General features: G+C 34.8%; 2 protein-coding genes across 3 annotated transcripts in view; both read right to left on the reverse strand.

The window, feature by feature from the left end:
* LOC137405160 (sulfotransferase 1A1-like) overlaps nt 1-23,035 on the reverse strand; it is a 68,781-nt gene extending 45,746 nt beyond the window's left edge. The window contains exon 1 of the mRNA XM_068091386.1: nt 22,964-23,035. Coding sequence (XP_067947487.1) covers nt 22,964-22,992 — 29 coding nt within the window. The 5' untranslated portion in view covers nt 22,993-23,035. The remainder of the gene's footprint in view (nt 1-22,963) is intronic.
* On the reverse strand, nt 2,182-25,525 carry LOC137405395 (sulfotransferase 1E1-like). 2 transcript variants are annotated; one of them, XM_068091643.1, is made up of 8 exons: nt 25,489-25,525; nt 15,526-15,725; nt 14,799-14,999; nt 8,818-8,873; nt 7,537-7,716; nt 4,023-4,172; nt 3,804-3,876; nt 2,182-2,451 (listed from the first exon to the last, which is right to left on the reverse strand). In XM_068091643.1, the coding sequence occupies exons 2-8, from the start codon at nt 15,713-15,715 to the stop codon at nt 2,345-2,347; spliced, it is 957 nt and encodes a 318-aa protein (XP_067947744.1). In that variant the 5' UTR covers nt 15,716-15,725; nt 25,489-25,525; the 3' UTR covers nt 2,182-2,344. The 2 variants fall into 2 exon arrangements, with proteins under 2 accessions (XP_067947744.1, XP_067947745.1); XM_068091644.1 differs by lacking the exon at nt 25,489-25,525 and adding an exon at nt 25,426-25,484.
* Between the last annotated feature and the right edge of the window lie 1,710 nt (nt 25,526-27,235).

A 27,235-nucleotide genomic window follows, 5' to 3' on the forward strand; every position in this document is an offset into this window, starting at 1 on the left:
GAATGTAACCTTTTAAATAAATGGCTGTACAGCGACTGCGGTATTATTGGTTGGTATCTATTTTGTTCTTATCAATTACACTTAGTTTATAGTTCATAAAAAGGTAATGTTACATTAAGAGAGGAGAGCGCACAACTTAAATGTGAACTGAAATTGATTTGTTTCATTTTTTGCCCTGCAAGGTCTATGCTAAAAAGAAAACAAAAGTTGATGTTTAAAATAAAGTAAAATGTAAAACATATATTTACTATAATCAGAGGATTGTCTGGGTGTCCGTTCATCTGGGCGAAGACAAGGTTTAGAAGTGTGAAAAAATGCTTGCTTTCAACAAGAGTCAATCTTAAGACATTCAGCTTTGTAAATCGACACTTGAACACCTGTGCCAGCCGACTGCCTTCAGCTGTTGTTAAAAATCTGCCCACTGTCGGCATACCTGAGACTTCTAGGGTATTAGTATATATATAATATAGATAGCCCCAAGCATCGTTTTTTTCTTTTAAGTGTGGCAACAGAGAAAACCTTATTTTCAAGGTTAACGATGAAGCACTTATTATTCAAGTCGAGTTTGAGAAATTGCGCCGACTTGACGTTTTACGTTATATGGAATGTCTTATGTAATATCATTCAAAGACTTTACATAAGTTTTTCACGTCTAGTTAAATTTCCGCCAAAGGAAGTTTACATTATATAGACATCTACTGTTAGTATTGGGTAGCCCTGGTTTATACAATTATATTTTTAATCATTATGGTTGACTTTTAGGGTTTCTCTTACATCTATAGGCGTCTTTCAACTGAGTAGAAAAAATGAGACAATGAACAGAGCCTGTTTCCTGTCTGATGATACCATTAATGATGCGAGCAGCTTCATTATTGTTGTTTAGTTGTTAAGATTTGACCTCGTGTAGGTCATCCGCTTACTAAGTAGCACAGCTTGAGGTTTCATCGCATGCCTATACAGGACACAGACGCATCTCTGATGTTATTTCACTCAAATAAATGAAGGCTACCTTTTGTTTTGTAGCTTTACTTGTTGTTTTCTCATTCGTTACAAAATGGTAATTAAAAATGTTGAACTGGTTGACATTGTCATGGGTGCTTAACCACTGGAATCGTTGCATCCAACATGTCGATACCCATCACTCCGAGTTTGACTAGATCCGTACTGTTCTCCAAAGTGTCTGTCTGTCGATCAAATATGTTGAAAAGCTAATGGACACTACATTGTAATGCAATCCTTTGCTGAGCATAATATTTGTAAATTAAACTGTAAACTAAATTATTTTGAAAATATCATTGCCAGCTGCTATCATTGATCGAAACCTGCTCAAAGTATTTCAAGGTTGTAAGTGATTTAATAATATTTTACAAACTTGCTGACATTTTTAGACAAAGGTATGCTTTTGTGTTTACATTTTATGCAAAGCCAATCATTGACACCTTCGTAAAAATTGAATTGCAGGTCATTGAAGTTACATCTAATACTTCAAGGAATACTGAAAATAAGATTTTTTCTTATTTTTGGCAAACCTTTTGTGCTATTTCTGTTTTGACCACGCAAGCTCTGATCGTTTGACCAAGAAAACTCAGCCTTAGCTTGCTTTAGCTCAAGCCGGTTGTCTATATTGTTGAGAAATTTGAGCAGCAATTCTTGCAAATCATTACATCATGACAGTCAGCAGCATGTGGTCACATGAGACTGCATGGCTGGTGATCACATGATCAATCTACTAAAGAGTGCATTAAATGGATTAAAATTGGATTAAATTGGATTAAACGAAAATATCATTCCTCAACAGAAGACATAAGCTGTGTAGCCCTGGTCTTTGTGACAACCTAGGACCCAGGCAGCAGAACCCAGGTAGCAGGACCCAGGCAGCAATTTTGCACAGAAAACGCTCTAGCCTTCATTTGTGCAGTACATTTTGACGAAACCTTGATCAGCAGTTTTTTTGTAGAGGTTAGACAACTCCCAACTGTTTTGCAGACAGACTTCAAAGCATAGCTTCTAATTTCATTACCAATAATCTAGCAATTCTTTTGCTGATGCTTGCGGCCTACGTGGAATTGAGAGTCGTATTATGGCAGCAACAACAGCAGATTGCCAGCTCTGTGTACAGATTGACAAGAGAATTAATTAGCAAGGAAACAGGGTTGTACCATCAACCATAAGCTTTGATGTTATTTTTGTGATTGGATATTTTAGAAGTAATCAGCAAAGAAGGCCTAAGACTTTGGTGTTTTTTCGTAGCACCACAATTATTAAATGGCTACATACAGTCCTAACATAACAGTCGAATGAGTGTTTTATTTATTTCTTCTGAAGTTTAAGCTCGCCAACGCCATCAGTAGGTAAAAGGTATATCCTTTCCTCCTTTCCATGCTGCCAGCACAGCATCAAATGCTTCATTTTGAGCAACTGTGAAGTGGTTTTTCCAGTCCCCAATTTCTCCTACAATTTGAAATGTTATAATTTTATTAACTTTTCTACATATGTTTAATTAAATTAATTGCTTCACCGCTATTAATTGCACAATTCTACATTGTGATTTTATGGAGCGCATGCTACCTTCTCTGGTACTTAAGAATAGGCGATATATTAACTTAACTGGTATGATGTGATCCAGTTGCTATTACATGAAAGCTGATCAATATGTTTTTAAACTTGCAATAACGTAATTGTTAGAGGTCTTATGGCAGTCACAGCTACTGAAGGTACTGTTATACAAATATATGACATGTTAGTTAAAGGGTCACTCACGTTAAATTTTAAAACATTTTATTAGAAAGTATAGATATTTTTCTATAATTTAAGAATTTGTTTGTTATTTTGGATGATCTGACTGCCAGGATGTTTCAAAATTGAAACCGACAAAACATGATCACAGTTAAAAGGCTCAGATAAAAAAGACACGCCCAGACTTCTCCAAAAAACATGTCTATAGTTGGGCGCTACGTTTATAACGCCTGACTGTTGACGTATTTTTATGCATCAATATAAATATACTAGTTATATTTTAATTATAATTTAGAAGAAAGCGAGGGTAAAAATTCTGACCAGCGTATCTTTGAATTATTTAAAAACTTTAAATCTATATATCTGTGGCTATATTTATCTTCAACGCAATAGCCCATAGTTCATAACAAGAAGTACAAACTGGATGTGAGACTATTGATGTCAATTTTTGAGAAATTTCTTTCTTCTGAGTGTTTTTGTTTTATAGATTTTAATCTTGAAACATTCTGGCAGTCTGATCACCTAAAACAACAAGCAGAATCGCAAGCGATAAAAAAATATTTATACTCTCTGATAAATCTTTTAAAGTTGCCATGAGTAACCCTTTAATCAACATAATACAAAATAAGTTACTCTACTTTTCGACTTTAGCTAAATATACGTTATAATTATAATATAATAGTATAATACAATAATTTTTTCAATTTTTATTCAACTAAATTAAATTCTTTTCTGCTATTCATTGCACAATTATACAATGTGATTCTATAGAACACATGCTATTTTCTGTGAGACCTACGTGTGAATAAGCAATAGGAATTGTATGACATGATTTGGCCACTAATTTCTCAAACTTGCACCAGTGTAGCATTTATAGAGCTGTTTACAACTACCGAATGCTTTATTTTACTAAAATAATTATTGTTAGCTAATGAATATAATACAAGAAAGAGTATTTTTATGCTTAGACTCCTGTGAAATATACTTTATAATTAAGTTTTTGTACCAAATTTATTTAGAAAGCTATTCAGTTTGAAACTTGGCAATAGAAATCTGCAAGTTTTTACCTTTCCTATACATGTGAGCCATGACCTTGTTCATGTCTTTTGCATTGAAGTCTTTAATTTGCATCTGCTCAGTCTAAAAAAAACGGAGATACACTTGTACTTGCCTAGGAAACATTTATTACCATGTTAGTAAATTTATTACCAACTAAGCTGTTCTACTTATAGTGAGTTTTGTAAGTCATCCAGTAAGTTATTGATCTAATAATCTACCAATCATACCAGCTTTTGCATTGCCTGACTTGGTTTTGCTTCTTCCTTTGCTATTCTCATTTTCTTGATGTCTGTGGCTTCAGCAATCTGTTGAACCAGCTCAGGAGATCTGTTTGTACCCATAAACTCATTTACCTTCTGGATGACCTCAGCAGGATTCTAAAATTGGTTGTACGGCATTTGTTATAGTTCAGTTAACAATATATGTTGTGTCTTCATATTATTGACCACTTCAGTGCCTATCAACACAACTAAGAGAAGTGTGACAGCATCAGCATGTACAACCGTTGCCATACATTTTAAATGTAGTATAAGGAACATTTTACAACTGCTGATCATGCTCACGCGCAGACATTGGTTTCGAATGAAATCATTGAAGATTTCATCCTGAGTCAATTATTTTGAATTTTCATCTACAGTAAAAGTAGCAAAAGAAATATTTATTCATCAAAAGTCAGTAAAATAGTATTACAGATTTTGACTAATCATTAAATTTGATTATGATGGCTGCAATTACACAGCAGTCCTAGTTAAACAGCTGATACCCATGTACTGCATGGAATTATTTTTTGTTTTGTTTTTATTTTTACATTAAATCGTGACATAACAAGATTATAAAAAAAGTAAAGTGCAATGAGGGTCCATATACGCAGTAGCATGGCTATTCGAGGCGGAAAGCCTGACTGACATAACAGAAGAGATTAATCATCAATGAAGAACAACAAAGTTGTCTAAGCAATAGAAATCGGAACAAGTCTATTCCAGAATGTCCAGAAAGTACTGCTTCAAAGCAGCTCTAAAACCATCATGACTGCCAAATTTCGTTAGCCAAATTGGCAAGGAATTCCATGCTGATGACACGCGATAGGCAACCCGTCTATGGCCACCAATAGAAAAGGAGGGTGGAAGAGATAAGAGTTTTTTATGATGTATTATTTTAAACGATCGCTTCTGGATGACTAAAATTTTGTTGAAGTAGCTCATTGGAGCATTTCTCCATGCTCCCAAGCAATAAACTATTCTACTGTTAATTAGAGTATTATATCAAATCAAAAGAGGCATTTTAGTAAGATCAACGAAGCTTGGTAAACAAGTCCCAAGCTTTGTCGCAGTTGTTTTTTCGATAGTTCTATATGTCTTGACCAGTTTAATGTACTATTTATTGAAATGCCTAAAAATGTTATGCTATCCGCCATTTGTATGCTTTGTCTATTCATAGAAATAGTTTTTCATTCATTCATTCATTCATCCATCCATTCATTCATTCATTCATTCATTCATTGTTAATCATAGTTATCTTCATTTAAGTTTTTAGCAGTACACAATAAGTTAGTATCATCAGCAAACAAAATAGTTTTAAATTTATCAGTACTCTTTACAAGATCATTTATTTATAACAAAAATAATATTTGTCTAAGAATGGATCCTTGAGGTACTCCACATTTAATTACTAAAGGTTAGGATACTTTTTGAGATATTATAACACTCTGAAAATGATTTGATAGATAACTTTGAATTAATTTTTGACTCGCATGAGAGAAATTTATTTGCTACAGCTTATTTATCAAAATAGAGAGATCTATTGTATCAAAAGCCTTTGAGAAGTCAATGAATATATCTAAAGCAGATAGACTATTGTTTAAAACTGCAAGTGTATTGTTTGTAAATTCTATCAATGCTTCACAAGTTCCTTGCCCTTTCTGAAATCCAAACTGAGATTCTGCAATGTTTTCTTTAATAGTGTAGTTATGGATTTTTTTGTTAATAACAGGCTCAAAGTAATTTTTATTGTTTTAAATTTTTATTAAAAATGAGCTTGCACAAAATTTCAGTAAATTTTATTAAAATGTTTCGGTATTTTTCTTTAATTTGTGATTGTTTTTAATGTTTAGAGTGATCTGATAACCAGAATGTTCCAATATTAAAATCAATCAAACTTGATCGCAGTTAAATAGCTAAAATTAAGTGAAAATGCGATTATGATGCCTATAGTTGCAAAAAAACCTGCTGATCTCGCTGCAACTTCAACGCATTAGCAAACATTAGCTATCGCACCGATAACAACTAGTGATGTCATTTCTCACAATTTTTTTTTAAACGTTTGAACCACGATCAAGTTTTGTCAAATGTAATCTTGAGACATCTTGGCAGTCAGATCACCATGAACATCAAAAACAAATGTGAAAGATGGAAAAATATTGATAGTTTTAAAAACAGTATCTAAAATTTTGTTAAGCTTATTTTTGAAGATAACTAGCGCCATTGTACTGAAACAGTTTTTATAAAATATTTGCCAAGGTTAAGCACTTGCTTCAACCAGATTATCGGTGTGCTATTTAGATTTCACAAAGATAAATTAAAATATTATAAGACATCTAGATATGTTAAAAATCTACAGTGTAGGTTTTCAAGTAACTTGGAAAAGCAACTCGTTTGTTATGCATCAAATAAAACTCGTGATTACTAAATGTTCAAAAGCCAGACTTTTGGAAACAGCGGATTAGAATAGTCTCTGAACTTCAGGCAGCAAAAGGTTAACACGGCCTTTAAAAGAAGCAAGTGAAGATTTTGGCTAAAAGCGTCTGTAACTAAGTGTTGAATGTTTTTCCTAACAGATGTCTACCAAAGAACGTTCTTATAAACTTAGTGTAGACATTGCTGTAAAATTGCAAATGAGCTTACACATAGTTTATAAATTCAAAATCCCAGTCTCAGTATTCTTTGTTTTAATGCATTGAGAATGAAATTTATAGCATCTTCTGATATTCATGTTACCTTAGATTGACACTTTTCTAAGAAGATTTATGTTTTATTGAATGTCCACTAAAAAGACCATTTTATGCATGAAATCAATGTTCTTTAAAGATTATTACGGCTGACATAATATCTGTTGTGTATTTCTTATCGCTTGTTGTTATTATGGCTGTAGCCAGTCATACCAGGTTAAAACAACTAATCTCATAGTAAAAACATAAAATGCTACTATTAACATGCTAAGCAATCTCAAAAGTGAGTCATCCTTGTTACAATTTAAGAAAGATGAGTGACTGAATTAGTTGTAATATGTGCTCTCTCATTACTTAGCTTATGAACTTAGTACCTGCACCGTACAATAAGTACCTTTAGGTAATTAGATTATTTTTTGCTATGGAGAAATATGCCTGCAAGCCTGTCTCCAATTTCTCCAAAGAATAATAACTCCCATGAAAAACATTCTTGATTCAGTGAACTTGCCGTCATTGATTAATAATTGTTTACTATTTACAATGTCTTCAAAATTGAGTTAAATTTTTCCAAACTTGTATTATGAAGTAGACAAGTGTAGTTGCCGGTAGGTGTTCAATTTCGACAGAAAAACAACAGTTTGTATTTTCATTCTATTTGCAACTGTAATAAATTTCACCTTCCATCTCCAGTCCATACCTAGCATTGTACTAGTCATCAATTTGACGCTAAGTCTAGGTTACCGGCAGCACAGGTCAGGTTACCGACAGCACAGGTCAGGTTACAGTATCTAACTCACCAGTTTCAAGTCTTCGTAGAAGACGAGAAGTACGTTTGGTTCATCTTTCAAGGACCACATGTACTCTGTATAGTCAAAATAGCTTCCATAAGGCAAGTCCTTGGAGTACATGTAGTCTTGTATGTAATCTTCAAAGGCCAGAGTTGATTGGGTAGCCAATGCTGGGTCCAGCTTTGAAGACTAAAATATAAAGATTTATAACTCAAAATTTATAATTTGATTTATAAATAATTTATAGCTAAATTTAGCTAATTGATCAGTTAAAATATCAAGATTTATAACTCTGCATTCTGGATATCATTATTAGCCAGAAGCAGCTAGCCTCGGTGATAGTGAGTAGAACATGTATGTAAGGACATCTAGGTCTCATACCTCCAGCTTGGACTGATCTCTCAATATTGTGTATTTAGGCAGCAGTTGGATAGATATAAAAAGTGTGAAAGAGGGAGTTTTATTCAAAGTTGTTTCAATTGGTATAATCGTGAATGTTGGAAATACTCTAAACAACCACGATTTTCGCTCCACACTTTTCCTAGTTTTACTGAGGCCAGTGGAATCTTGACAAGTAGGAGGTTGCAAAAGCATGAAAATGGAGAAAAAAATATTTAGAATGTGGAAGTCACTCTCCTTCAGTTGTCCTATTGCAGCGCAGGTCAGCATTCAGTGGCATCCTCTCAAAGCAATTCATTCTCATCTCATTTAACAATGATTAATTTAATGTTTTAGAAATTCGTATCTGTTTTGCATAGTGTTATAACATTTGCATCTCGAAAAATAATAACAGCCTTAATAACTAGCCAAAAATAGGTTGCGTAGATCAATGGAAACCAGAGGAAACCTTATTTATAAGAAATAGAGCAGAGATTGCAGACATATAGGCTTAAGGTCACATGACTAAGACTGACCTATCACAAGCCTTCTATGCATAAAGCGGTTGTACAGGTATAGAAGGTATAAGTTGTCAAATTTGGGAGTTGTCTTTGATTGGCTATCAGGAATGAGTTATTGTAAGATAGAAGTATTTAGCAACTTTTATAGACTGTCTATTAAGGTTGCTAAATACTTCTATCTTACAATAACTCATTCCTGATAGCCAATCAAAGACAACTCCCAAATGACTCACAATTCACAATGACTATCTATTAGACAGTCATTGTTTAACTATGATTAGTTGTGTTTACATCAATCAGGAAGTCATCAATTTATCCAACTCTAAAATCACCTCGCCTCAAGAAACATAACACCGGATGCAGCGACTCTTCTGTTGCAATGTCTACTCACCAAGTTCTTCTCATGATAGTACATGGAAACGCAAGCATCCTTTGGATTTCTCACAACTGTAAGCAAAATATCCAGAGTTGAAATTAATGAAAAGCTTTTGATACGATGTGAAAAACTAAGGGATCTCTGTTAACTAAACATCTCTAGTTATGTGAACGAGATTTGTGAAAACAGCTCATCATCATAGTTACACGAAAGATCCACCTCAGTCTAATAACATGAGCTTAGCTGTTAGTAGGTGAACGTAAATGTTGATTTGCAACAAAATTCACATTCCAGTCATTTGGTATCAAAAGATTCGCCATGTCTTACTCTGGTGTGTTGCAGGTGCAAAATACAAGTGCACCCTCGAGATACGATTACCCTGATATACGATTTTTTCCCTTTACGAAGTCAAACATTGCGATATCTTCACCTCGCTATACAAATTTTATTTCACCATACGATTTTGAGAAAAGTTTCACCCGAGTTAAAATTTGGCTGTCGGTGTGCTCATAACGGGCGTTGAAATAAAAAAGATACCGAAATATAGTTTGCCGAAAACATTTTCAGAACGTCTAGAAGAGACACGATGATCGACTTCTCTCATGTCAGCATTCCGCGTGGAAAATTTTGAGTAAAATACACAAGCGAGAGCAAATATTCATTTGTAGCGTTATTATATATTTTACTATAAACTTTTAAGTCAGCATACGTACATAGGTACAAGTATCTACATTTAATTCGTTAGCTATGGAATCTGAGACCGATACAAACGTTACAAAACAAAGGAAAAATGATTTCTATGTCAACAAAGTTGGATGTCGTAAATAAGAAAGCACCCGTATTATTAACATTGTCAAGGAATATGATTGCAACCAATCAGCATTTGCAATTCTTATTAAAACAAGAACTCCATTAAAGCAAGCACAAGAAAGAGCTTTTGACTGAAGATTTGAAGGAGCTAGGTCATGCACGCGATCAGCATTAAAAAGGAGCAACCATTTAGTAAAGGCGAGGAAGTAGAAGATACAGAAAACCCCACATTGGCAGAAATATTTCAAGTGTTTAATTTGCTGATGTGGACTGGTACATTAAAACAATGCATGTATAATATATACTATTTATCTCTTGTGTGGCATGTTTTTCATATTTTATTCATTTTATTTGTTTCCTTTTGATTTTGTTTTATTTTCTTGTTTAACTATGTCTTTGCAGGTGGGCTTGTTATTTCCTACAGGAATACAATTCATCGTATGTATGTAACTCATATAACTAACTACTCAAAATAGTTGACGCATGTACATTACTTTCTGAAACTTGTTAAAGCCCTTTTATCTAGGATATAAATACGTACAAACTTTTTACGTATGGTTACATTGATTCTTGTGCACATTCCATACAAGAAAAACTACTGTAGCGCCTTCTCTGGATCCTTCTACAAGCTTTAGCTAGCTAGCAGTTTTCTGCATTGCACCAGCATTTTTTCTTTTAAACCAGAAGAAAAATTGGACAGGACTAGACAACCTTCTTTAGCCTGCTAAAAATTCTATTTTATTACGTATTAAATTAATCTTCAAGTGTACAGCAATATAATTAGCATTGATACCCATTTGCCTCCTCTCTGCCTTATTCGCTACAATATAACAGCTAAAGTCACGTTACTCCAAAGGTATGTACGTCCTGTATAGTAAATAAAATTTCATTTTTCTTTTCGGTAGCCATTAAATGGTCAGGTGTGTGAGAGGCCGCTTTCGATAACTGCATCGCTCAGCCTTATTGAATTCTGGTTGAAAAAGGTTTCAACCAGACACGCTAAATTTTATAATGAAACTGAAGACAAAAACTTATGAAGGATAAACTTTCGTGATAACAGTTGAAATTCATTAAAATAGTTCAAAATAATACTAAAACTTGGTTTTAAGGGTGAGTTTGGCAAGCTAAACTTATTTGAAGTGAATTCAATGTTTATGTTATGCGTACCTTTTGAAGGTAAGAACTTGTTACCGTACAATCTGCATTTGGTACACTTTGATTACAATTTTACAGTATTGCAGATTATAATCACTAGGTGCACTTAACACAATGCAGCTACTGTAGGTAACTATAGTTACTAAAGTTAACATACTATTTTGTTGCTAATTTTCAATATGTGCAGCATTTTTATAAAATTTTGGACGATTTTTACCTTCTTTTTTTTCATTGTATAATTACAATGGTTTCTATACCCCGACATATGATTTTTTCGCCATACGACGCCAACCCTGGAATGGATTAACATCGTATCTCGAGGGTGAACTGTATGTGGAAACGTGATTATATGCTCATAAAACCTCAAAAACAAACAGTTAATCGCAGCTATCAGGAGACTGCCGTAGATTAGAATCTCTTTCCAAAACTGCTCAAATGGGACGTAGTTGAACGAGATGGCTTCTGTTTACACTTTCATGCAACCTCATTCGTTGAAATATTTTCACAAATATACTTATTACATTTAATAAAACCATGTCTATTGTTCTTATGCATCTATTTCATCATCATTGTAATGCTGTCACTTTGAGCACTGATATTTTAAAACCTACCGTGAAAATTCGTTTAATTTTTTAACCTTTAGCTCGAAGAAGTGCATATCACTCTCTGATAAACATGACGAGCCTGTTGGTAACTTGTGATAGTCGGAAAAATGCTGCAGAAATTATTCGCGCTGTTTGGCAGGAAGTATGGGTGACATGATCAGATCATAACTAGACGATTAGACCAAGCCGAAACAAAACTGTAAAGTAGCGAGCATCTATATTTGATACGGGCTCTTTGGTAAAACTCGAAGTGTTTGTCATAAACTAGTGCTACGAGAAGTTTTATATTGAGCCTTTTATTGGCCTTTCAATTCCCGTGAGAACATCACGTGTCAAAACAATAACCAAATGGATTGACAACGTCAGAGAATTAAACTGTTTCCAATCTATGGCAGTTTTGTGATGGCGACGATTAAGTGTTCATTTTTTAGCTTTTAAGAGCTTATTGTCACATTTTCACATGTTTTGCACCTACAACAAACAAATTGAGACATGGTGAACTTTTGGATATCAACTAACTGTAATGCAAATTTTGTTGCAAGTCAACCTTTAAATGTAGCTATTTAACTTGATCTCAGTTGCCCAAAAAACGTCTACAGAAATTTTTATGAATTCTTATGTAAAATCATAAAAGAAACAGATTATGAAGACCACAGACTGGGTACTAGTTTAGCTCTAAATCGTATTCATTTCTCAAAAGAATTTCCAAAGTTAGAGCTTGCAAAGAATATACAAATTTGATAGATAAACAACTTACACAAGTAAATATTCTAAAAGAATTTAATAGACTTGAAGCATTATGAATAGGGGAGAATAGCTAAAAACTTGCTTATAATTGTCAGTTTATCGTCCTCTACTAATTATAAATTATATAAGAATATTTTTAAATAGACCATGAATAATACTGCCACTCCACACTCCTTTTCACACTCAACCCTAAATAATTTTTATGACTTCTTCACTATAATTCTTAATGAGGACACAATTTGATTGTAAATACAAGGAGGTCTTGTTTATCTCAGGTCCTTTTGGAGGCAGGAAGTTCAATTGAGTCAGATTGTGTGTCGCGTTCATCAGCTTACAAGTTTGTCAGGCCTTCGGTGTTGTTATTGCATGATTGGCTAGTGCGAGTTGGCTACGCTTATTAGCCTGTCATGTGATTTCAGGTCTGTTCTAGCAGATGAACATGCAGTTTGTTTGTTCAGTCAATATGAATCATTGTGTTTGCGTGATGAGTATTATTCAAATTTGAGCCAGTCCGCAAGTCATCCGCGTCATGGAAACGCCATAAATCTGCAAGCTAAGCGAGTTTTGCGATCGATCCGCAAACCTTTATCGAATCCACTATCCTTGTGAATCCTGGAAAAGGCACTTGTGAATCATGCGCATGAAAGTATGGCTAGCTATTCCATTATAAACATTTTCACGCTTCAGTCGTTTTTATTTCAGTAGTCTCAAAGCTCCGAATGATCGCTGCTAAGCTTAGCGTGACAAGACTGCATAGCTATTTATAGTCATTAATTAGGCTCATACTTAACCTATGGGGTCAAGCTCTGGCATTGAATGCGCATTGGCAGGTGTTCATTGAAAAGCTCGATTGCAGAGTAACTCAATTTGCGCACAGCCTCAAAGGCGATTCGTGCGAATTATGCGAGTCGTGGAAACATGGTGAATCAGTCCGCTTTAGGTCCAACTGATCGAGTTTTTAGTTACTAAAAGATTTCTTGTTACACAAAGTCTCAACTTTACTTAACAAAAAGCAAAATTTACTAGTTATGAATTTTTATATTATATTTTTAATCGGTATGTTCTTTTATTTATCTTTGGTTGTACTTACTGTGCAAACCTTACGATGCTATTCATTCAACTACCTCGGAACTTTTGTTTTGATTAATAACATTATTGATTAATATTGATTTGTTGTTTTACATCAAGTTAGTGTTGAGGTCGAAAGTCAAGGTTGAATGTCAGTAAAGTTTATTACAACTACACACATCAATAAAGTCTTAACTTCTCAGAAGTTCAATGTCTTAGCCGTGTTTCTACATTGCCAAAACATCTATGCTACATTATAATTGAGTGACAGGCTCTTTGAAAAGAGGCAACTAGATTAATTAGTTTGCAATACTCATATCCTACACTGTTGTCCATATTTTGTGGGTTTTTTTAGAAAGAGAAGAGCCACTGCCTCCGATACATTCATCTAATAAATAGCATAGACAATTGATAACTGTAAGCACTGAGTAGTAGTACATAGTTATTAGTAGTAGCAAAAATGTCATTGCTAGTACTAATAACCATATGCTATTACTATACAGTCATAACTCTACATACGAGTGCTCCAACATACGAGAAACTCAAAATATGAGCTGACTTTCTAGCAAGTTTCTTCCTTGAGATACGAGTAACATTTGGGATTGAGCGCACAAGCCAGTTTTTGATGGCCACTACACTATATGGCCAAGTATGTGAAAGGCCGCTTTTAAGAACATTGCTCAGTCATTCTCCTCAAATCAGTTTGAAAAAGTTTGTAACAGATTAGCTAAAAGATATAGTAAATGCGAGACAATGTGCACAACCGGAAACAGATACTAAAAGAATTATTAAAAATTAAAAATGTTTTAATTAAAAAATTAAAAAGTTTTTAATTAAAAAATTAAAAAATTTTTAATAATAGAAAAAAATTAAAATTAAAGCAGGTTTAGTAGAAGATTAAAACTTAACTTCGAGTGTGTATTTAGTAAGCTAAATTTATTGAAGTTAAATTCACAGTTTCTATTACATAGGGTCACAAATGTTTAGTGTGCCGAACGCGCTGCTCTTAAGTTTCTCTCAGACCGCACTATTCACACCATTTGTCTCAAATGTAAAACTCTATTCAATTGTGTACATGATGATGTTATATTTTATTGCAGATCATAACATGTAAATGGGTATTTGTTACTTTGTTAGTGTAACTATGTAATTAATTCAATTAAAACCACATTTTCTGCCATAAGATCATCATTAAGTGGTTTTTCATAGATTAGTAACATAATTTTTATTTAGGGGTTTTATATTGCCATCTTACTGTTGATATAGCTAGGCTACACTACACTTGAGTTACAGGCTTTTTAACAAGAGCCAACTAGATTATTTAAAATTGCAATCCTACTCTGTTGTCCATAGTTTGTAGGTTTTATAGAAAGAGGAGCGCCACTGCCTTCCGTACCTTAATTTAATGGATATTATTATAGACAACTGGTAACTGTAAACACTGAGTAGTAGTGCATAGTTATTAGTAGTAGCAAAAATGATATTGCTTACTTTAATGTGTGAGCAATTCATGTGTTAACAAGTAGTTGGTAGTTTTCTGATACAAGTTGCAAATTTGCTATTTGCCAATTGATAGTTTTTGTAATCAGCAATTGTTATTATGTTGCTTACCAACCACAGTTTTCCCTTTTCTAAACTCTGCAGGAAGTACATCAAGTCTGTAGTGGGTGTTAAGGACTCTGGGTGAAGGAATAATCTCCTCACTTTTTTCAACAGGACTCAAGTCTATCATGACGACTTCTTTGGGTTGAGTCACATTATCAGCTGACCCGTTGAGCAGCATCGTCATCACTTCCCACATAAAGTGAGTGCCTAAACAATAGTTTATGAACGATCTAGATTTTAGGAAAGTAGCTTGATTGCTGAGAGAATAAAAATAACTTCATTTTAATTCAGAAAGTTCTATTTACAGCAGGTGGAGCAGAGCGCATAACTATTGCTCATGCTTATACAAAGCTTTGTCATCATTTCGTAGTTATTATCTCCTTTAGATTCAAATTTGTGCAAGAGAGCATGACTCCATTTTAGCCAGCTTAATTAGAGCCGGCAACGGTTGCTTTTTATTTAGGACTATGAAGGTCATAGATTTTACTCTTTACAATGGAGTACTAGTCTATAGTTATATAACAATGTTTCATACAAATCTGCGCTTGCACCAAGCTAACTGGCTAACTAACATCTGAATGGAAAGTGAAAAATTACACTCATTCATTGGAAAAGCTTTTAGAAGGGCTTAATAACCAGATATCAGAGAGGAGCGACTGGTTCTAAATTGATAATTTACCCGAATTGCGTTGCAAGTTTCTTGCTAGTAATATAACAATAAGAAAAGGCTCACCATTCTTAGGATAAGTTGCAAGTAAGAAGTCAGGTGACTTCCACTTGTAGCTTGCCAAGTCCGCTCTTATGTTTTTCAGCCGTTCAGGATTGAGCATGATAGCTGGCACTTTAAACTTGCCATCATCCGACACAAAATATTCACCAGTTTTAGACCCAGCAAATGGGTGGGAGCTGAGACGTTCCTCCATAGTTTCACCTCTAAAATTATAGAGCAATTGTAATAGTTTTCAACTCACATAGTTGAGTCTTTGAAGCACACTTGAGTAACTTCAGTCTCTTGAAACTATGTTTAGGTTTTTTTAATGTGTAAAAATAGTGATGTCTACACACTTAACAAAAATTATCATGAAACGTTTTTCTCTTCCAGAGCCACTTTCTCCCAAAATAATTTATATATATGCATAAGATTATCTGGAGATTGCTCTTACCAAGCTTGAAAGTAATAGTAATAAAGTGTTTTATCTAAAGTTATAGTCAGTTTTATTGATTTGATATATATATCTCAAAGTCTGTCATTAGGTGTGTCCAGCTATAGCTATTAAAATTTAGAAAAGAACTATCCACCTCGTGCTGGATTTGACCTCACAACCTTTTGATCGCCAGGTGATAATCTTACCACGTAAGCTATGCAAAATGCAATGATATCAGTAGGAGATATGGGTCGCTATGTCGGATTAAAATACTCATAACACTATGAGTTATACAACGTAACTAAAGCTTGCTCTTACAGCTCTTATTTGCAAGTTTAGCAATGCAGATAGTAGTGTGGTAAAATTAGTCATCGGCAATGTGCCAAAATAATGACAAGAAACTGCATTACCTGCCAAGGTTTATAAGCTGTTTTTAATACCCGTGCAATGCCATGCAGCTGGCGAGTGGTTTGTAAATTTGCATGGTTGCCCGCATGTAGATAGGAATGTCTATGAAAAACATGGCTGTTATTTGACAGTTTACAAATATTATACATAAGTGCTATAAGGAAGACTGCCAGCTAGGCTAGCCTAAAGGTAAACTGGCAGCACAACTTTTTATTCCCATTACAGCAACAGATAACATTCCAGATTGGCTTTTCAACAATATTTTTGCGTAATTTTAACCCGACACCGGGTTTTATGTTAAAGGTTGACTGATAGCAAAAATTTTTATTGCATTAGCATCAACAGACAGCAATGGTTTTTCAATAATATACTTGTCTGATGTCGACTAAATGCTAGGTATAATAAGTATTTGTCAAATCACTAATTGGAAATATAGATTCATGATATTTGCAAAATATCGACTGGAAACAACTGCAGTTTTACATATTTATATTAAGTTGCTTGTTTTTAACCAGATTATCCAAAATTGTCCATTAGAAGTCTTTTTTGGGAGATTAAAGCATGCAATGATAGCGTTTTTACAAATGATCTGTGAGAATAGTAATTTTTATCTACCATTTTGTAAAAGTTTCCTACTTGTGTAAAGGAAGAATGTTTTGCTAGCACAATCCACAAGGTGTATGCACAAAGTGATTAGTGTAATTCTATATCCACTTTTGTGATAATTGATTTGGGACGTATGAATACGACGCAGACTGTTTCAGTATTTGTGGAATCTGCTTTGAAATATCGTTATAATTAGCTGCCGTGTTGAGTAATTATAACGATGTAGTTTGGCGACTACAAAGGAGGAAAATATAAAAATTGCAAACATCTGAAGCGCTTTTGTTTTGGATTCGCACAATGGCACACAATGACATCATATATCATGAGTCAAGTTTTACCAAAAAAATGACCATCCTATTTCACAGTTTGGAGCTTGCATTGAGAGTTTTTTGTTTTTAAAACTGTTTTTGTCATTCTAACAGTCTACAATCTTAATCTTGACATAATCCATAATCCACATCTTAATCTTAACGTAATTAACTAGATCAAAAGCTATCTAATCGAACGCAACCAACACACTATTATTGGTAAGACTTTAACTTCCATAATAAATTTAACATGTGGTGTACCTCAAGGTTCCATCCGTGGTCCAACTCTTTTTTTAATTTACATAAATGATTTACCACATGTCGCCAACCTTTTCACACCTTGGCTCTATGCAGATGACACTAATCTCCTTTTCGAATTCTAAATTCTATAGTATTTTCATTGATTCTAATCTCACTTTGAAAAAACACATCAAATGTTTACTAAAACAACTGAGACCTTGATCAGGCTTACTCTACTGCACATCTGAATATTTACCCCACAAACCCTTGTTTTTACTATACAATTCCGTGGTTAGTTCCCAACTTTCATATTACATTGAGGCATGAGGCAATGCACCTTTGACCCATCTTACGAATTTAATAACACTTCAAAAGCGCATGATAAGGACCATTCACAAAACCCCGCCTCACCCACACCAAACCTCTTTTCAAATCATCATCCATACTACCTATCAGATCACTATATTTATACTGCATTATAATTTTAGTCCATCAAGAATTTTATTGTAATTACGTCCCTCGCACAATATATCAAACCCGATTCTCAAATTCCTGTCTAAATCTCCCACAATCTCCTCCTCATGCAGGTGAATTACCAACAGGCCATTTTTTGGAACCAACTCCCTAAGACCATTAAAAGCATAGAGAAATTGGCCAGTTTCAAAGAGAACTTAGGTTGCATCTTTTAACAGGTGAATGAAACCTAATTACTCATAAAAATTGATGTTGATTACACGATGATGATAAGCCCAACGCCATGACTAGCTATGCTATTGCGTATTATAGGCTTCATCACTCTTCCAGATTTTTTCTTTTGCTCAACTAATTTTGTTGATGAAAATAAATCTCAAATCACAAGATCTAAATCAGTGGTAAAAGCAAAATATCTTGATTAGCCTATATTGTTACTTTGAGTCACTTAACATGACATTTCCAATTGATTATTTTTGAAAACGGCCTTATTTTAGTGCTTTATTTTCGTAAAAAAGTCAATTATGAGGATTAAAACTATGCCTTTGTTGCTAAACACTCAGCATCTATAGTTCTTGGAACCCTAATATGACACTCATTTGACTTTCAGGGATCACACGCGCACCCAAACACTTGCGCGCAAACACACACACGCACACACACACATGCACACATACACGCACATGTGTGGACACACATGCACACGCATGCACACGCACAAATGTGTACATACTTGTGCACACACACTTGCACACGCATGCACACACATACATGTGCACATGTGCGCACACATGTGCGCACACACACACATGTATGCATGTGCACACATGTGCGCACACGCATGTGCACATGTATACACACACACATACGCACGCACATGCACACACACGCACACACCCATGCACACATACATGCATAAATGTGCATACACTTGTGCACACACACTCGCACATCTATGCACATGGATACATGTGCACACACATGCACACACGTGTGCACATGTATACACATGCACACGCGTACATACGCATGTGCACGTGCACACACACACACTTACACATGCGTGCACACACACGTATGCACGTGTATACACACACGCACACACATATCCATGATAAGTCTATATTCATCAATGGTGCTGCAGCAGACAAGTCTTTTTAAAAACATCTTCTGAACAAACATTTTCTGAAACATTTTTTGAGTGCGATGCTCAGGGTGCGTTATAAAGCAAAGTTAGTTTTTCTAGCTTGCAGTGTGTTGCTATACTATGTTATGTGACTGACTTCTTTATGACCCGTCGTGCTGAATGCATGTGAGTGATGCAGAATTAGAAGCTACATGTATTTCAGTTATATTAAAATGTCAGTGAAGTTATCAAATTTAGTTAAAACTTATGAAAATACTGACAGTGGTGACTCTAGCAAACAGATAAACTTGAGTTGGTTTCTAAGCCACAAGAGATGATTTGACCAAATTTCTACCACTTTTTCTATTTGAAACATAAACAGGGAATATATATAAATGAAAGTGTGTTGCCAGTTTTCCTACTAAATATACGCAGCCACAAAAAGAGACTTATTTTGTATGCGTGGCAAATTGTAGCTGGGTGGTTACATGTTGCATGCAGCTACATACATGAAAAGACTGGCAGCAGATAGAACATGGGATGATGTGATACTCAACAATGTAATAATAATGTCAAATGAGGAGTTATGGAGAAGAGGATGAGCAGAGAAAGGGGTCTGTAAGTAACTCAATGAATTGTGATGTTGAGAGTGATGCTAGCAGTATAGCTTATGGCACTAGTACAGAGATTGGTGGTAGCATTGTGGAAGATGCATCAAGGTTGCAGAAGGTTGACAACAGCGTGTACATCAATGTAGCTGCACTCAAAGCTGTAGTAAAATGACTGAACTCAGCCATAGAGTGGAAAGTAAGCGAAACAACTCATACAATGGACTCAGTAACTGTATATAACTGTGTGAATGACATTATTAATAAAAGTCACAGACCAAAAGTCAATGATCTTTCCGAAATGATAGTGAGAAAATGACTCCAAAATGATAGTGAGAAAATGGCTAGGGGTTATTTGCAGTTGTAAGATAAACATAGTATCAGTTTGCATATATCTCTAGTCCGCTCCGTTGACCATCGGGCTGATACTTAAAACTAAGGTGAACCAGAAGTAGTTGAAGCTACTTAAGACATGTGTAAATGTAGCAGTGCAAGAACCAATAGACATCGAGAAGGAAATAAATGAAATGGACCAAGTTTATCGTTTTGAAATTTATGTAACGTGGTATCTTATAAAATGCAGATTTGAAAAAAGATATTAAAAGAAGCCGTTGAGATGGTGATAAAGAAATCATTTGCAAGCAAATATATTTTCTTCGGCAACGCGGGAAAAGGCACTTTGGAAGTAGATGAGGTGTGAGACAAGCTGGTCAGATACCTTGCTTGACCATTATAGATCGTGTACCCAACAGATTCGCTATATGGTCGAAGATGAGAGATGAAACAACAAACTCAGTGATAGCCCTTTTATCAAGGTTGTTTAGGGAACACAGACCTCCAGTGCAGCAACTATCTGACAATGGACCATGTTTTAAAAGCCCATCACTTTCTGTTTTTCTTAAAAAAATGGAATGTGTGCTACGTGTTAAGCTGTGCATATAAACCATCTGAAAATGGAATCATTAAGCGCAATTACAGAACTATAAAATGAATGGCCACCCGCTTGGTAAGGTTGTTGAAGCTATGGTTTTCTGGTATAAAACTAAACTCATCAACCAAGGCTGGGTTTCCTATCAAATGCTATATTCATACAACATGAAAAATTAAGATACTCCTGTAGGAGTTCCTTCTCGCAGCATCGATGGACACCGATATAGAATTGATGATATAGTTTATGTGAAGCTAGGGCATGCTAACAGTGCAATTGTATAAACTAAAGGGTTAGTCACAGGTATAGTATCTAATACTGTGCTAGAGGTTGATGGCATGAGCAGGCACATTGTTGACATACAGTTGTCAAGTCATGATGACAAGGCAACCAGTAGTGATCAAGTACTGTATCAGGTGACAATGCTTTGGAAGTTGATTTTTGTTTTAATCAGTTTTATGAGAATAATGATACTGTTGTGAGTGGAAATAAAAGTGAAACAAGTGTGTTGAACAGCAGTGCAGAACAACTAGTTAATAGTGCCATCAGAAGTCCCAGGCCTGTAAAATATAAGCGCACACCTCGGCGTTATGGAGAATAATATCAACACTAGAAACAATTTGTTTTTTTTTACTTTGTGTCATTATGCGTATTAGTAATAAGACTTCGTATGTGATTATGTTTATATGTTGATTTGTAAGTCAAGGGGTGATGTGCTATAAAGCAAAAGTAGCTTCTAGCTTGCAATGTGTAGTTATTCTATGTTATGTTAATCACTTCTTCCTGAGCCGTTGTGGCGAATAAATTTTAGGAATACAGAATTACACTGGGTAGCCAATGAACTGCATGACAAAGCGAGCTGAGAGCGTTTTTATTCTTAGTAATAAAATGTCAGAATAATTGTGTGAAATATCAGTATTCTATAGGTATGGCAGAGGCAAGAGTGTACATAGCGGTGCAGTCGACAATCATTTTTACTGAAAACTGAATACTTTTGAAGTTGTCATTCCTTCAATATTTTATAGAAAATTAAGGTCATAAGTCAGCCATCTTTATTTTTGAGAAGACAAGTATAAAGTGAAAGCTTGAGTGAGTAAATCATAATTTCAGTAAGTGAAAGTAAAATATGATGCCCTCCTTCATATTAATCGCAATTCAGAAACTATTTTTAGCATATTTTGATAACTTAAACTCACAGAAATGACATTAGTACTGCTTTCTTTTACACAAACTACTACATGGTTTAATAATAAAATGCTTAGCTATGAGTGACATTTTCATCTAAACCCAGTTAGGGCGCAGTGGAGCGCAGGAAGTGGGGTACAGTCGACCACTATCCACTGCTCCCTAAACGATTATTAAGTTTTAGTTAACACATTTCATTATAGCACAAGTGGATTTATTTAATGAGATAGTGCTTGCCTGAGAGAAAAAAATGTAGGTCGGAAAGCAAGCGTTCTTCAGCTGAGACGATGAAAACTGTCACAACTATGGTGGTGAAAGATGTTATGGTACCGTGTAAAGTGAATGTTGATTTAGAGATTACAAGAATTCTTCTCAGGCGTTAAGCTCAAAAAGCTAAGTCAAAAGGCATTGAAAATGTTAGGTCGTTTTAAAAGACTAAAGCTCCCCGTTCAGTTTTAACAGATGAACAAGAGTTAAAACTTTTGTTTACACTAGAAATTGTTGAAAACTCAAAGAATACGTAATAACTGCATCTAGAATGCATTATGTGCTGACCAAAAAAAAAGGCTAAACACTTAGCTTGAAAATATGCTAAAAGAAACGACTGCTCATATCCAGGTAGTTGGGATGATTAGTTGGGAGTTTCTCAAACTCTATGATGATCTGTCATGCCGCGAGCCAGTGACAACTAACCTTGGCACACACTTCAATAAATTGTCAGTTTGTTTCATGGTAATTTGTTCAAAACCCTTTTGAAGCGTAGCTTCTCTGCAAGTGACACATGGAATATGGATGAGACAGTACTCACAATCTTCCTAAAAATTATTTCTGACAAAAAAGCTAGATAAGTTGGTCCAGTTACCACTGCGTGGAGCCTAAAAACACCAAGAGCCAAAGATGTGCGGTCATAACAGCAAAGATCTGGGAAGTAAATGCTGCCGGGGATTCATGTCCCATAATGATATTGCTACCAGTAAATCATCCCAACTCTTTGTCAAGTGGCCTGACGATTTTATAACAATTACAAGAGCTAGGGGGAAAAAAGCCTGTGCTCCTGCTGAAGGATAACCATGATAGTCCCGCATCAATAGAAACCTTTTATATGGCAAACAAAATAGGTTGGCACCGCTAACATTTCCACTTAACTGCTCACACGAACTCCAACCTTTGGACATATCTGCTATGGGCCAGTAAAGCGATATTTCAATGATGCATGTAATTCCTGGCAGCTGGACAATCCTGGCTAGATGTTCACCGTCTAAAATATGGCTGAGCTTTTGGTAACTAGCTTTGAAAGAGTCATGACAGTTTTTAACATCACATAAAGTTTTTGGAAGCTAGGAATTTATTTCACTTCAAAGTTGTCACTTTTCAATCCCATTTATCATTCAATGCACATGCATTCTCAGATGACAGATTCCTCGAGGCATACGTGACAAACCGACTAATTCCCTTTGATCATGCTGCTTCAGGCTGCTCGAATCACACACAAAATAAGACTTCATACAATACCTTCATACAATATGAAGATTACACACAAAAAATTTGATGATATTCTAAAACTAGACCACACAAAACTACTGGTCCATATAAAAAAAGGTCTACATCTATATTGACAACTACACCCACTAAGCAAAAACTTGTTGCCAAAGCAATGTAACAGGCTAATAAAAGGAGTGGTAACAAAGTTATGCTAACAAAGGTAAACTTGCTTAAAATGTCTTTCAACAAGAAAATTAAATTCCATTTTTTGATAAGAATAGTTTGGGCTATAATTATGGCTCAAAGTGGCAAGATCTACTCATTATCTGGAATGTATCCAAAAGTGATGTCTGCATTGATGGCATGATTGAAAGCCAGCATTTTAGGCTGTGATGTGTGAGTTAGTATAGCCGTTGGTATAACCGTTAATATAACCGATAGTATAATCGTTAATATAACCTTTTATATAACCGCTAATATAAGCATCAGTATAACCATTAATATAACCATTGATATAGCCGTTAATATAGCCATTAATATAACTATTAATATAACTGTTAATATAGCCAGTGATATAACTGTTAATGTAACCGTTAATATAACCATTAATATTACTGCTTTATGTCAGAAATCTACCAACAATGACCTGCAGATGGCTCCACTGATGAAGAGAATCAAAAAGTTATTGAAAAGGAGTTGGAGAAATATTTAGAAAGTGATTATGACTGCTAGTGATGGACTGCTAAATGATCTTGAATACTCAAATTCAAGTCTGATCAACTTTGACATTTTAAATATATCAGAATATGTTCTAGTTGTTGTGCATGAAAAAGGAATAATAAACGCCTTGTGGATGTCATAACAGCTGCTATGAATGATGATAAGGATAATGAAGAGGTATATGCATACCTTTTGAAAATCCAATTTGCTTTTCCTGATAAAAAACCGTGTCACTCTGCATGTGGATGACATTGTTTTGTCGTTGTCAACTCTTTCTGTCACTGGAGGCATCAAAGAAGCTTCACAAAAGCTGAATTTTGCAGGCGATTTGAAAGCATATAGATGAGTACTGCTTTTATAACTCAGGATTTGTCTCATGCTGAATAATAGCAAAATGCTAGCTTCAACTGTGTTTTTGATGCAAATATTAGTAATTTACATGTACAATGCCAGTACATAAACAATTTTAAGTGGATTAATCCCTGGTGCATGTTCTAGTATATAGCTGGTCTTATGTTTGTCGCAAAGCAATATAGTTATGTTAATACCAATAAAACTTGAGAAAATCATATATTTTTGCTGTTCTCCCATGCTCTTAAAATATAACAAAATGTCAAAAATTGTCTACTGCGCCCCAGTTATTTTTAGTCCAACAACGCTGCATGTATACCATAAAAAAGGTTGTGAGCTTGTCATTGTGCATTGAGATGAGTTTGCTTTGTGTCTGGCTATAATTTGTGGGGTTGCTCATATAAACTCACACTTGTCACCTGATATACATTATAACTTGTGCTAGTGATATAATTTGTTACCTGATACACAAAGTTAACCAATGTACCACTCGTTGGTCTCTAAAGCCTCTGTCTTTACCTTACTCTACCTTAAGTACTGGTCCGTATCTACTATAGCAAGCAGTCTAAATCAGAGATAAATGTAGACATGTTGTCCTCTTTTTTGACCTATTTGATAATCACGCGAAAACAACTGCCTTCCATTTTCTGTCACGCCCTTTCTTTAGCCTGAGTGTGTACATAGAAATCTTTCTAATATAAAAATGATAATCTTGGATGCAGTTTTTCTGAGAAAACATGCTACTACCTATGATTGTGTATAATCACCTGCAGACATGTCTGATTGTATTTCATCACAACTTATAACATCTCATCTCAGTTCAGCACATACCATTATGTTTCATGCTCCTGTAACAACTCTAAGATGCCATCATGTTCAGTTTGTTTTTATCGTTATTACGTTGTCAAATTTAAAGTTACGTTTTAGACGGTATATAAGACAGGTGCAGAAGTTAGTTAAACTGGTCTGCATAGCTATTTATCACGATACGTAGAACTTCATTTAAAGCCTTCGTAAAATTCTGGTGTCTGTCAGAAGGAAATTTTAGAACTCACCTGTTGGTTTAGCTTGACTCTATTTAGTAGCAGCTGAGATAAAGTGAGACACAATTTACTTACCCGCCTATCAATCAATGTCTTGAGCACACAATAGCTTTGCTATCTGAAAAGTTGTAATGCCGGTTTGTTTATATTAGGTGTGAATTGCACGCTTGAGTGATTCAATGGCTGATAGGTCAGCCATTGACCTGCTAAAAGGATAAGTTTGAAGATCACTGGGGTTTTCAATGAGAATAGTTTTACAATTTCTTTGACAGAAGGTCAACCAACTGATATAATATTATGTAATACTAGGTGAAAGGCCGTGCATGGGTAGTAAAAACAGCTTATAAATAGTGGAGGTAATGCAATTGTCATTTGCTAATTTAATTAATTAGCCAATGGCAAAATTAGCAAATTAGGTAATTTGAGGAAGCTAAGCTAGTAATTTAAGTTTGCTTATGTCGCCAAACAGCATAGTAAGAGCTGTGAAGCCGGGTACCATGAAGCCAGCTTGTGTGATGTTACATGTCACACAACATTAATATGCATATTTCAACCGGTGTAATGAATATGTGCACAATCATTTTACTGTATAGCAAATAAGCCGTGTAAAGGCCTACTGTATTTTAGCTAGGCCTTCTACAGCCTTACTTTCACTCTTGGTAATTTTTCCTTATAGTTTATTCACATGCTTGTAATAATTAGACCTTCCCTTCCTATGCTGCTAATGCCTTAATTAAAACAATAAAACCTTGACCACCAGGAATGCATCGGAGTGCTGTTGTTACATCACTCTGGAGTTTATTTCTGGCTGGCTTTTTCTCGCGTCGTGATTGGCTCGGGATATGAGACCATAACTGTTGGGACCAATGTGAGTAAATATCAAGTAGTATTTTTATATCGTTACCCTTGCCACCAAAACTCGCAATCAACTTGGACAGCAGTGCTAGAGTGCAGTAGTATCAGTCAATTCTGAATTTATACAAGCCTTTTATAAACATATATAACCTTTTCACTAATGTTCTATCCTACATACTTCCTGCTAGAATAGAGGAGGCAAAAGGTACGTAACTTTTATCTTGTATCACTATTATATTTCATTTCGTGTGTTCACAGCAGTTTAACAATGTTGTACTATTTTTTACCATGTTTTTGGTCTATTATAATTCTGAAGTTTTGCATTATGCCTCTACATTGCATGGAATTTTCTAAACCCAGTAAGTAGTAAGCAGTAATATGTAGTTCGCTGTAGAGTCTTATTCTATTATTTCAGACTTCACGATGTGTCTATGTTAATGCCGAAATAAAGCCAAGCATCTGTAAAGTCAGACCCTACCAACAGTTCTAGCAATGCAAATTGTTATAAGCTGTGGTTAAGTTGATTAACTCAAATTTTTTCACACTTAGAGGTTCAGAGTTTAAATCTAGTGCGAAGCGGGTTTTTCGTTTATAAAGCTTTATCGATATAACTGGACACACAGATGGCAGACCAACAACCGGCTCAACAACAAATAACCAACATTAAGATTTATTTATATGTATGTAGTCTATATGGTATATATATATATATATATATATATATATATATATATATATATATATATATATATATATATATATACACTCAAAAGAATACAACTAGGCAACTTCAAGTATGCTTCAATGAACTTAAATTGTTTTTAGTATATATAACCACAAGCAATTGAAAAGTGACTTGGAAAGTTGCGCAGTCAATTTTCTATAGCTAAACAATTTTAACTTTACAGACGCTTAACTCGGTTGATATCTGGTTGCTGACCCGGTGAAGGGCAAACCTAAACCAGTT

Source organism: Watersipora subatra, chromosome 9, assembly GCF_963576615.1.
Source record: "Watersipora subatra chromosome 9, tzWatSuba1.1, whole genome shotgun sequence".
NCBI lineage: Eukaryota > Metazoa > Bryozoa > Gymnolaemata > Cheilostomatida > Watersiporidae > Watersipora > Watersipora subatra.